Raw genomic sequence first — 12,168 nt, forward strand, 5'->3', positions numbered from 1 at the left:
TAGCCACCAATCAGGATTGGGTCCCCATTATGCTGGGCACTTTATAAACTTATAAGATGACATGGCTCTGGTCAAGGAACCTACCATCTCTTGTCTCTGCAGAGCGGCCCATTGGCATCGGCACTGACACAGCCGTGCCTTTCTTTGGGCTGAGTTTGACACTAGGAGAGGCGTAAGTGGCACCAATTCGTGCACAGGTGAGAAAAGGTGTTTGAGGCAGTCACTGCAAATTCAGATTAAACCCTTTGAAAAGCCTCTGAACTACAATTAAGAGTTTGGCAGGGAATTGTCCAGCCTTTAGGAACAAACCAAGGCCCTTGGATGAATCTCACACACGAGTTAAAAATAGCCTGGCCAGAAGGTGGCAGCACTTTCTACATCACTCTCTGGCAGTGGAGTTTTTTGCAAAAAGAAAAGGAGGACTTGTGGCACCTTAGAGACTAACAAATTTATTAGAGCATAAGCTTTCGTGAGCTACAGCTCACTTCATCGGAGTTTTTTGGTGGTTCTGAATTGAATGTGTGTGTGTGTGTGTGTGTGTGTTAGAAAATGACCTGTGTGCAGCAAGCAACGTTTAAAATACATGGTCTGCAGCTTCAGAGCTAATGGGCAGAATCCTTGGGAGAGGGCTTTGTAGGGTCGTGACTTCACTGCATATTCAGCAAGATGGTTCTGCACAGGTGAGGCCTGTCACATGCCACCATGTTATGAGGGCCCCGTTGGGTGCCTCTCTTAAACGTCCAACCAAACTCAGTGCAGGTCAGCGTTCCAAAATACATCCAGGGCTTGCCGCTTGGCAGTCCCTCCCCCCGCACCCCACTGAAGCGCAGCCGCAGCTGGCCTGTCCAGTTACATTCCTCCACCAACATAGTCTCACTCGCTTGCTCTGTGTCTCTAATAATATAACTACAGATTAATTGGCACTAATACAAAAATACACAGCTCCATAAAAAGATGTCACCTCCCGCACAATGGGAATCAGGGCTGCTGGCATATTATCTCTGCACTGCAGGCATGTAATTCACTCCTCTGGAAAACATTCTGTTTATTCTGTTACATTAGAACAATCGCTCTGCAAACACGACTTGAGCAAGGAAAAGCACACACGCATGTACACACTCACACTTGCAAGCAGAGGCCGTACAGCTAGCCTTGCTGTCAGAACCATCATCTGTGGTTAATGTCCCTAGTGAATGCGCAGCACCAAAGTTTGCAAGATCAGCCACACTTCGATGAAGATAATTGGAACTGGTTCGCTGCTATGGCCCATTGGCAGGATTGGGCCGCCCGCTGCGGAGATTACAAAGCCTGAGCCCCATTTGGTGCAGGGAGTAAGAGGGGTTTGGGAACACGAGGGGTTGGAGGGCGTCTATCACAGTCATGCAGAAACCCCAGGATTTGGACTTTGGCTCTGGTAAGAGGCACTTGTCCAAAGCAGCTGCAGATTCATATGCCTTGGGGATCTGACAGGCCTTGGTGTAATGCCAAAAGTGAGCTGTGCCAATTCAAAGGACCCTGGCAAGGAATGTACAATTCTAAGGAATAAAACCTGTTTCATTCTGTCAGGGTACGTTTTCCTCCCCGGTGCATGCTCACTGGTTTGGTATTGCAGGGTTGCTCTCAGGAGTATCAGGCTACATGCTCTGGTTTGTCATTGTTGGGTTGCTTGTGAGTAATGGGATGTAGTCACACTGGCTGAGGATTTGAGGACTGGTTTGTTATTGTAGGGTCGCCTGACTCACAATTACAGCATTGGTCAAGCATGCTGGGTTCCACATTGTGCTTTGTTGTTGTAGGGATGCTGCTGACGCAGAGCTCTGTGGGCTGTTTTGTTGTTATAGGGCTGCTCATCAATACAGTTGCCATTGATATAAAACAAAGAACAAGCCCCCAACAGTAACAAGGAAGTGGTGATTTTGGGAAAGAAACACAACAAGGCATGGGTTTTGAAAACAGGTTCAGAATGACCAGGAGGGCAAATGTTTAGCCTACCAACCTCCATTTAATATACACTCATGGGCAAGAAGACAGTAAGGCCCCAATCCTGCAAAAACATGCTTAACTTTACTACCATGAGTGAAATCAATGGGCCTACTCCAAGTAGTAAAGTTAAACATGTGCCCAAGTTTTGCAGGATCCGGGCCAAAACAACAGTAGAAGGTATAATGGAAACCCAATCTTACAGTCACCTTCGACCCCCAGCTGCTCCTCCCTTTGCTCACAGCTGGTAGAAGTAGGCCCATGCTGTGACAGTCCAAACAACACAGATTCCTTGAAGCCATTTATCCCTGCATTTCTGCCCCAGAGCCAGCACTTGGTATCTGATTAGCCTCAGCCTTGTCCTCATCCTTGGTTAAGGTCGCTCGTGTTTTCTCAGGTTGTTGTGACTGAACCAAAACAGTTGCAAACATGGAAGAGTTTCGTGTCTAAGTGAAAAGGAAAATATTGATAAGCAACACACTTTTTGCGATCACTTTGCACTGGTGTGTACTGAATTAGGTCCCTGGAGTATATGCAGTTGCTGTATTGTCTGTGGAAATCCTGACTTTTCCCCAATTGCTAAAGTTACTTCCCCTATCTTTCTCTTGCTCTCTCTCTCTCGCATGAGCCCAAACCTCAGCAGCTTCATGGTTTTTGTTACTGTTCTACTCAACCAAGCAATTTCTTTCATCATCTGTCAAGGGAGACACAAGCGTAAGCAACCAGGCGAGGTGCTCAGTAAATAATATTACCATTGTGCATTTATTTCTGAAATTATCTAAATGTATATGGAAATTGGCCACTGCCAATTGGGCTTCCATCCTGCCAGTATGCTCCTTACTGTCACAATGGTGCTCCAAAGGTCTGACACTCACAGCTATAGAGAGAATCTAGCCCCTTCTGATACAAAGTAAAGATGCTAAATAGAATTTTCTAAAGAGGATGGATGTGATTCTCCTCTCCCTTTCGCCATTGTACCTCCCGCTCCCACCTTTGACGGAGTTATGTCTGATTGATCATGAGCTGGTGCAGAGGACAGTCGAGCCCCACGTGTGAGAAGCTCACAAGGGCCCCAATCTTGCACAGATTTACACACGTGCTCAATTCGACACATGTGGGTAGTCCCGCTGCTGGGTGTAAGTTGTGGCAGGATCGAGACCACAGCGCCTGTCTGAACTGGAAGGAGATCTATCAGCCCTGCAGTTTAATGTGAACCTACAACCAGCAAGACTATAAACTGAATTGAAATGTGTAGAATAATAAAGACAAACACTGACTATGTGCTACCCAGGCTGCTTAGGGTGACTGGCCCCTACCAATTTGGTAGCAGAATTGACAACTGCAGTGGCAGTGATCCATTTTCCACAGCAAGATCTCCCTCTGCCCCTTGGAACTCTTCCTAATTCCTAACTTAATTTATTTTGACTCCTCACGGCGAGCTTGACCTCTTTACTGGAATCATGTGGTGCTTAAAACTCATTATTGAAACAGGATGTTAATTAAAAACCCTTAAAAAAAAAAGGAGCGTTGATCAATGTCAGCAAGTCTTGCCGTGCTGAGCAATTGCATGCTGGACTGGAGATAGCAGTGCCTACAGTCTTTCAGTCCTTCTCCGATGATGGCAGGAATCCACATACCCTGTCATCTGCTTGAAAGATTACCATTGTGCACATAACGGTACCATATATACCCCAAAAGCCAGGAGACAACCTCACTTATAGTTGAAGTGATGACTCCAAAAAGGCCCTTGAAACACGTCTGTTGAATATGCTGAATTTGACTCCCGTTCAAAGGCTGCTTGCAAGCAGCAATGCCGGGGACAGGGATTTCAAAGGAAAACTGGATGCACTGGGTGCTCATTTGCATGCCCGTTACCCAGAATACTCTTTAACCTAGCTCACAGCTATTTCCGGACAGCACTGGCATCTGAGCTCTGGGAACAAATTAACATCTGGGCTCAGCCTGCAGTTACTTTGTTGTGTGTTTTAGGAGGTTATTTGTCACTTTCCCCTTGTGCATCCTGTTGCAACACAAGGCTCACACAATGAGCAGACCCTGATGGCTTTTTTTCCCTGTACAATAGGATTTTATTTTTCAACCTCTTGGTATATTTGGGGTCGTTTGCAGAGAGACACAGCAAGCTGAAAAGGGTAGTTGCTGGATAGGGGATGTAGGCAGTGGCTGGACTGAATTTTTTTTAAATGTGGTTTTAAATTGTATTTTACAGATGCTCAGAGCCTTGGGGCCCTTCTCATTTCACAGACTCACAGAAATGTCGGGCTGGAAGGGACCTTGAGAGTTCATCAAGTCCAGCCCCTGGTGCTGAGGCAGGACCAAGTAAACCTAGATCATCCCTGACAGGTGTTTGTCCCACCTGTTTTTAAAATCCTCCGATTATGGGGATTCCACAGCCTTCCTCGGAAGCCTATTCCAGAGCATAACTATCTTTATAGTTAGAAAGTTTGTCCTAACATCTAACCTAAATCTCCCTTGCTACAATTAAGCCCATTACTTCTTGTCCTACCTCAGTGGACATGTGAACAATTGATCAAAGCCCTCTTTAGAACAGCCTGTAATATATTTGAAGTCTCTTATGAGGGTCTGCCTGCAGTCTTCTTTTCTCAAGACTAAACATACTGAGGTTTTTTTAACCTTTCCTTTTCTAAAACCAAAGTGAGTTCTATAAAATAGGGTTTCCTATTTGCTGGACTAAAATCTCACTTGATCAAGTGATTTGATCAGGGCCTGGGAGTCAGAATTCTTGCATTTTGTTCCCACCTCTGTCACTGACTCACTGTGTGACTTTGAACAAGTGACATTGCCTCTCCACACCTCAGTTTCCCATGTGTAAAGTGAAAGCAATAGTGCTTCCTTGCCTCCCACGGCTATTGCGAGGATCAAGCCGTGGGAGAGGCACAGACAAGCCTACAGTAGTTCACTGCCCTTAAGGCTTGAATTCTGAACAGTGGCAGATAAACAACTGATCTGAGACAAAAACGGCCCAGTCTGCAAAGGAGGGACAGATGGAGAACAAACTCTTGGCAGACTCGTCCTTGGCTATGTCAGAAAGCAGCACTACTGGTGAGAATTCGGAGCTCCCGCAGCATTGCAGCCCTGGCAGCTTTCTGCTTCTAAAGCAAAATGTTTAGAGAGAGAAAATAAGATTGTCAAAAATCTGAGGGATTTAAGGAGCTTGAAGCTAAACAGTCTAGGAACAAAAAGAAAAGGAGTACCCGTGGCACCTTAGAGACTAACAAATTTATAAGAGCATAAGCTTTCGTGAGCTACAGCTCACTTCATCGGATGCATTTGTTTTTCCACCAAATGCATCCGATGAAGTGAGCTGTAGCTCACGAAAGCTTATGCTCTAATAAATTTGTTAGTCTCTAAGGTGCCACGGGTACTCCTTTTCTTTTTGCGAATACAGACTAACATGGCTGCTACTCTGAAACCAGTCTAGGAACAGTGGGCCAAGCCCAGCCTCCCCATCTGTGGGACCCCACTGGTTTCAGTAAGATTGCACAAGGATAACTGAGAGCAGAATTTGGCTGGCGTGATTCACCTTTGATTCCACAAATGTTCTGCCCTCCTTGAACATTAACTGCTCCTACTCGCCCAACTGCCCAACTTTTATGACTGTAACCACGGCTGAAAAGTTAGCCCCAAGGACCAGCATTGGCTGGATGCTCTGTTCAGTTCCTCACTCCAGGAGCCAAATGGGGAAAAGGCCAAAGAGCAAAGGAGGACTCCCATTGGCTACAACGAGGTGACTTCCTCCCTTTCTACTGCTCAATGGATGGCTCTGAAGTGCTCTTGACTGGCCATTTCTCTAGGCCTAAAACCCATCTGAATTTATAGCAACCTGTGCTAGGAAAACAAGGGACAAAGCTACCTCCTGGGAGGGGTAGAGGAGATAGATGATGTATGTATGTTGTAACCAGAGAGGTAGCAAAAGAGAAAGTATTGAGTGGTGCATAGGCTAGGGCCCATAATGATGAAATAAAGGGATTAGGTCCAAGAAGTGTTACCAGCTTCCCACATCAGAACCACAGGTTCTCTGATGCTGCCCTTTTCTTTATATTCTGTCCTGTTGGAATGCTGGACTAAGCAAAACGAGTGCAGTTCTCCATCCCTATAACCCGTTAGCAGCCCACGCCCGAGTGCAGCATCCTTTAATCTTGTTTTGGTTCTCACTTTACAGTATAAACAGAAAAGGTGGGGTCCAGTGGACCGGGATCCAAGAACTGCTGAGTTCTTATCCCAGGGTTGACCCTGACTTGCTCTATGGGCCTGGGCAAACCACTTCACTTTCCTGTGCCTCAGTTTCCCCGTTGGTGAAAAACGATAAACAGACCTACCTCAGGGCAGGGTTATTAGGTTTGTCGCGAAGTGCCCTAGAGCACGATGAAAAGCTAATCGAATAATTATTTTATGCAGCCCACCGGCGTGCTCGGTGCGTCAGAGAGGACAAAGATAGACGTAGGTGTAAATAGCTTCTGGGCCACAGGACTTACTGCAAGGAATTGACAATCCAAATATTAGATGAGGGAGGAGGATGAGCCAGGGAGAGGGGACAGGGAGCGAGGACAAGGGTTATAACAAGATGGGGGGATTTATTTATTCTTTTGCGTACAGAAATAAGGAAGCTCACTCAGCTGGTGCCAATTACTTCAGGCATCCCAGACTGCCTCACCCTTGCTGTTAAACTGCCCTGTCATTGATGGGGGGGGGACACCCCGAAACTCCCCGGCCCCCCCCCCCCAACATTCCCCTGCCTGGGGCACCTGCGGCTTCCCAGCCTAGGAACCCAACCCGCTTTCTCCCAGGGCTCAGCCTTGCCCGGCTCCGCTCCACGGGACCAGCCGCTCGCCCCAGAGCCCGCCCCGCCGCCGCGCCGCGTCCGCCTCATCCGGTGGGCGTGGCCCGCGGGAGGGCGCCGGCCTATGGGCGGCCGCCGTTCCCAGCGGCCGGGGGAAGCCCCGCCCCGAATGGAACGTTCAGCGGGTTTGATACATTTCAGGTTCCATTGAGAAAAATCCGAGTCGGACCCTAGCGGCCGCCGGCGGGAGCCCGGGTCCCCCTCCCCTCCCCCGCCCGCGGGACGGTGCCGAGCCACCAACTGGGAGCCCGGGGCCCGTCTCCCCGCGCCGGGGCTCCGAACCCTCCCTCCCCAGCCCTGGGAGCGCCTGGCGGGCATGAGAGCCGGGCGCCTGCCGCCCTCCCGAGTTGCCAGCGACCTGCCGCCGTCCGAGCAGCCGGAGGAGGGACCGGGCACGCTGACTGCCGAGCAATGTCCAGGAGGAAACAGAGCAACCCCAGGCAGATCAAACGTGAGTGCCACGCTTGGTGCCCTGCCCTGCCCTCCCCTGAGTCCCAGCGCCCTGCCCGCCCAGTTTGTGCCCCTGGGTCGCCCCTTCCCCTCCCGCCCAGTCACCAGCTGTTAGTGTCCCTGGGGAGGGGAGGAAAGTGACACCCTCCCCCCAGTCACCAGCTGTCAATACACCTGGATCCTTCCCAATCCCTGGCAAAGGGAATCCTAGCCCAGAGTCGCCCCCCCACCCCACCCCCGCCACTCCTAGCACCAGCTGTTACTGCCCGTGGCTCTCTCTTCCCACCGCTGGTCTGTTGCCCAGCTACAGTCACTCCAGACTCTCTCCCTCCTACACGGACAGTGCCCCTGATTCGCTTCCCTGGGCAAAGCGAGCCTGTCCTCCTCCTGCCCCGTGCGCAGCTGGTGGGGGCTGTGTTTGAGGTCCTTAAAGCACGAGATTGCCAAGCCTCTCCCAAGCGGAGCGGCTACAGCCCGGACCGTCAGGAGGCGAATTTAAGAGGGGCAGCTCCGGGGTGGCTGGTCCCTAGTGCGTCTCGCAGGCCGCTGCTCGGGTCTAGCCTTTGTCACTTTCCTCCCCTCCCCTGGTGCATTTTCTGGGCGTCCCGCATTCTCCACATCACCTCTTGCCTCCCCTCCGTGGGTTCTGTTGGGTGCTGCAGGGCTGGCTGTTTGCACAGGGACCTGTAATCTAATATCCACATAGGACAGAGCTGTAGTGTGTGTGTGTGTGTGTGTGTGTGTGCTGCTGGCACTGCACGGTCCAATTAGGCTGCTCAGGATTTCTGCATGTGGTTGCAGAAGTTTGTGTCCGGCTTGCCTATTTAGTTTCTTTCAGTGCTCCTCCTCCTCCCCCCCTCTTCTCCTTCCCCTCTCTCTCCTTCCACAGAGATGTTTCAGCCTGATACAGCCGCCTCTGATCAGAGCTGAGATAAAGCTTTAAAATATTCCATTCAGCAAGTCCCATCCCGATAAGATCGCTCTGTCGGGACGGTCTGAAATTGTGATCTTATCTATGTTTGACTCGCATCCATTGCATTAAAAAAGCCTCATCGAGGGGGACTTTTGAAAAACGTGATGCAAAGTATTTGGAGATCTTTATAAGTGGGATCATTGTATCGCAGATCTGCTCACTGTGCTGTGCGTATTGCTTTTTAAAAACTCTTTTGCAAACCTTGTAACCAAAATGTGCCCTGGTTATTTCCTCCCCCCCACACCCCCGTCCCTTTTGTTGTGGGGAGCTCCTGTCCATCCCACCTCACTCTGCAAGCACACTAAGATTTGGGAGAACTGATAGTGTTGTGATAAAAGCCCGGTAGAGACTGCCATTGGATTACTTTGTTTTTCTGGCTCTGTCCAAGTTTCCCCTAGTTGATGCTAATGCCTCTGGATTATCATTCTTTCCGTGATCCCAGTTGATCAACCAAGGAAAATCTGATTTCAGGTCTGGCAAAGATGAAAGAGATTATTGTTACATATTCTTGGGAAGTTCTATAGACTGCTGGAAGTCTTCCAGTGACTGGTTTAGCAACATTTTTCTTTTCTCCTGATCTAAATTGGTGATAAGTCAGAGATGTTGGGGATAAAATTGGCCATCATGTGATAATATTGCTTTCTCTTTCTTTTGAAATAATTGCAATACTGCATTGCATCTACCTGTTTGCCTGTCTGGGGTGATTCTGCTGATAAGGCTGAACCAGACCTTTACAGCAAGGGAAGTTAAAAATAGTTACTTTCAACTTCTATCTGCCTTTAAAAAAAGTTTCATCCAACTTCTGCTGCTTTCTTTTTGCAGTGTCATGGCAAACATTGCTGGTCAAGAAATATCACCTTCTTGGTGGCATTAAGCAAATGGTTGGGCTCCCATGTAACCATCCCATCTTAATTAGCTGAGGTGACTATAGAAGCTAGTGGCAGCATCACTGCATTGAACACTCAGCTGCTGAAATAACAATGCTGATCTTTTTCTTGATAAGTATTTCAAGTATGTGGGATACGCACTCGCACTCGTTTGTGACAGGAAGCGAGTGCCCTTCAGGTCTGCCAAGACTCCACTGAGGAGGGTACATATTAATAGCACGCAAATTTGTCCTCCAGCATAGATTTGTTGCCAGATTTTATTTTAAACTTTCCATCCAGTTTGTCTGCATGAGTTGTTAGGTCTAGGTGAACCACTGTTGTGCATTTGTTCTCAGCTCCTTCCTTGTCACCTCTGCAAGACATACTCTGCTTAATAAAGGAGTAAAAGGTGATCTTGAGATGGATTGTGATGTTTGCCAGGATGGGCAGCATTCTGAATGCATTAGCTGTACTGAAAGCTGCTCTATCTCCTTCCTCTTCTGCTTTCTCCAGAGATATGAAGAAATGATAAAGTGGGAGGCTGATCTCAGGCTGATGGTGATGGCCAAAACTGATTAAAAGCTGAAAGCTTGGAACCCTTCCTGTACGTGTCAACATGAAAACAGTCATTAGAGATGTATAGTGCTGCGAGAGCGGCTTTCTGCTGTCTGTACTGCACTCTCCTGAGAAGGGAAAAGTGGGCATGAATCAGGGGTCTGGTAACTAGACTCCTATAATGTACAAACGGGACCTGTTTCCATAAAGTCTATACTTACATTCTCTCAGCTGAAGTATTAAAACCTCCCCAGATTCTTATCTGCTTATTTTATTTTTCCTCTGTGCTTCTCTGTTCTGCTTTTTTCAGCTTGATGTGAAATGCAGATAGCTCAGAAGGGAGATCTCGGGGAGCGCATGTGATTGCCAAAAGTGATAAGACAAAGATCAGATGCTGGACTATATTTAACCAACTGTTGTTTTTTTTTTAAATGCTGAATGGTTTTTAATTTAACAAGCTCCTTAAATCCTAAAATGCAAACAACTGCGCCCTGGGCCTGCCAGGCCAGAGTTGACAAGAAGGACCAAAATACTACAACCCGTTGGCTTGCAGCAGAACGTTTTGGGAAGAGCGAGCTAGTGGCACGCACCCTGTGAAGCATCAATTAGAATTGCTCTACAAAGGGCATTGAGAAAGGTGCTAGCAATGTCTGCTTTCGTTATTCCCCATGGTAGTTTTGGCCTGGCTTATGCTTAGCTTTTTTTAATGCCTTAACTCCACGTGTCATCTGATTGTAACTAGGCACTGATGGTAGTTCAGATAGTTGATGACAATGCCCTGTGCATTATATATTTAATTTGATAGAGAATTCTTCTGTTGAGTGCTGCTCGGGTTGCTTGCCCTCTGTGCCTGTCACTGCTCGATATTGGGGTGGGTGGCAACAGATCAGGTAATTAATCTGATTCCATTAGTGATGAAGGCTGTATTTGTCTCCCTCCCCCGCCATCAGTATTTATCAAAGGCAAGCTCAGATGCAGCTGCCTGCTCGCTCTTTTCTGTGTCTCTTTTGTTCTGCTGTTAGATAGATGTGAATGGCTGATAAGAAGCAGGGAGCTGATCTCAAACCTAGATAGCCTGTTACATTTATTAACTTCAAACATGGGAGTGTGGGCACATATATAAAATGAGTGAACCTTTCGGCAGCTGCATGTTCATGTAGTTACAGTTCTGGCTTTGTAGATGAGGGAAATCGATAAACAAGGAGATTGATCTCATGTTGCTGATGTGGCTGTGTGAGTCTTTTTATTATATATAATAATATATATATTTTTTTACATTAACTTGAAAGTGAAAATTCTCACAGTCGTTGCAGGGGCCTGCCTGTTTTTTTTCCCTTTCTGGATTTGCTCTCAGCTACGGTAGATCTGAATTCCTGATAAGTTCTGGGGCCTGATCTCCATACTGATAAAGATTGCCAAGTGAGATAAGGACTTCTTATCTCTACCAACCAGACTGGAGCAGGATTTGCTACAATAACAAACACTGAAAAGAGAAGGCGAAAGGGCTCCAACAATTTGTTCCATTGCAAATATGATTAAGGCAGGCTTTTTAATTATCTGATTGGAGAGAGGGCGGGAGGGCGGCCTGCATTTACACTTATTTTTTTCCACATAAGCACTCCATAAAATAAGTTTAATTTAGAAGATTTCTCTTTGGTGTCTTTTATAAGTTACAGATGTTGCATGAGTCTGAAGAAGGCTGACTTACTTTTTCTTTTTGATCACTATCTCCCAGGCTGCTACGTGTAGCAAAAATGTTTAAAAGGAAAAAAATATAGCACAATCATATATATTTTTGTGGATATTCTTTAATTGCTAATAGATGGTGCCAGATAGCAAGTGTGCTCTACATTGTTTAGACTGAGCCTGTTCTGGGCTGAGTGTTTTGTGTGTGTGTTTCATTTGTTTGGCCTAGATATCTTTATAATTCATGAGCCTGATTCTGCAGCCCTTACGCAAGTAAGGAACGATGCAAGTAGCTCCACTGACTTCAGTGGGATATGAATAAGAGCTAGACCGGTGAGTAAAACTTGTGGAATTGGGCCCCGATCAGAACTCTATTAGTGGTGGAAAGTGGTGTGATCTGGTGGGGTTTTTTTATTTGATGGGGGAGCATTGGTGTATGGAGAATAAGGGCCTTCTTTACTCATAAGGGTCCCTGTGGCCCTGCTGAAGTGGGTGTGATTACTGGAACAGGAGTGGGCTCTTGCACTCAATAGCCTTGACAGTAGTCCTTCACTTGCATGGGGAAAGATTTCTCATAGACTATTAAGGATTACTCCTATGAGCAAGGTTTTATAGGATTGGGCCTTCCCCAATAAACACATTCACACGTACTATAGCTAGTTCTGGAAAATGGAAGTGAACTGCTTGTAATGGTCACAGTAGCCAGACTGGAGTCTAATTTTAGTTCCACTGCTTTAACCCCGTGGCTTTTGATCCTCCCGCCCGCCTCTCTTACTCTG

General features: G+C 47.3%; 1 protein-coding gene and 1 long non-coding RNA gene across 5 annotated transcripts in view; one reads left to right on the forward strand and one right to left on the reverse strand.

Moving 5' to 3' along the window:
- Positions 1-1,577: 1,577 nt before the first annotated feature.
- On the reverse strand, positions 1,578-7,980 carry LOC119841404. Its single transcript, XR_005288527.1, has 3 exons — positions 7,933-7,980; positions 6,339-6,493; positions 1,578-2,426 (listed from the first exon to the last, which is right to left on the reverse strand). It is a non-coding gene; the product is annotated as an uncharacterized LOC119841404 (long non-coding RNA).
- ZFPM1 (zinc finger protein, FOG family member 1) overlaps positions 7,003-12,168 on the forward strand; it is a 118,227-nt gene continuing 113,061 nt past the window's right edge. For 3 of the 4 annotated variants that reach the window (XM_043494821.1, XM_043494822.1, XM_038368812.2), the window contains exon 1: positions 7,003-7,310. In XM_043494821.1, coding sequence (XP_043350756.1) covers positions 7,271-7,310 — 40 coding nt within the window. In that variant the 5' untranslated portion in view covers positions 7,003-7,270. The remainder of the gene's footprint in view (positions 7,311-12,168) is intronic. The other variant, XM_043494823.1, reaches the window with a different exon arrangement.

The sequence above is a fragment of the Dermochelys coriacea genome, chromosome 12 (genome assembly GCF_009764565.3).
Source record: "Dermochelys coriacea isolate rDerCor1 chromosome 12, rDerCor1.pri.v4, whole genome shotgun sequence".
NCBI lineage: Eukaryota > Metazoa > Chordata > Testudines > Dermochelyidae > Dermochelys > Dermochelys coriacea.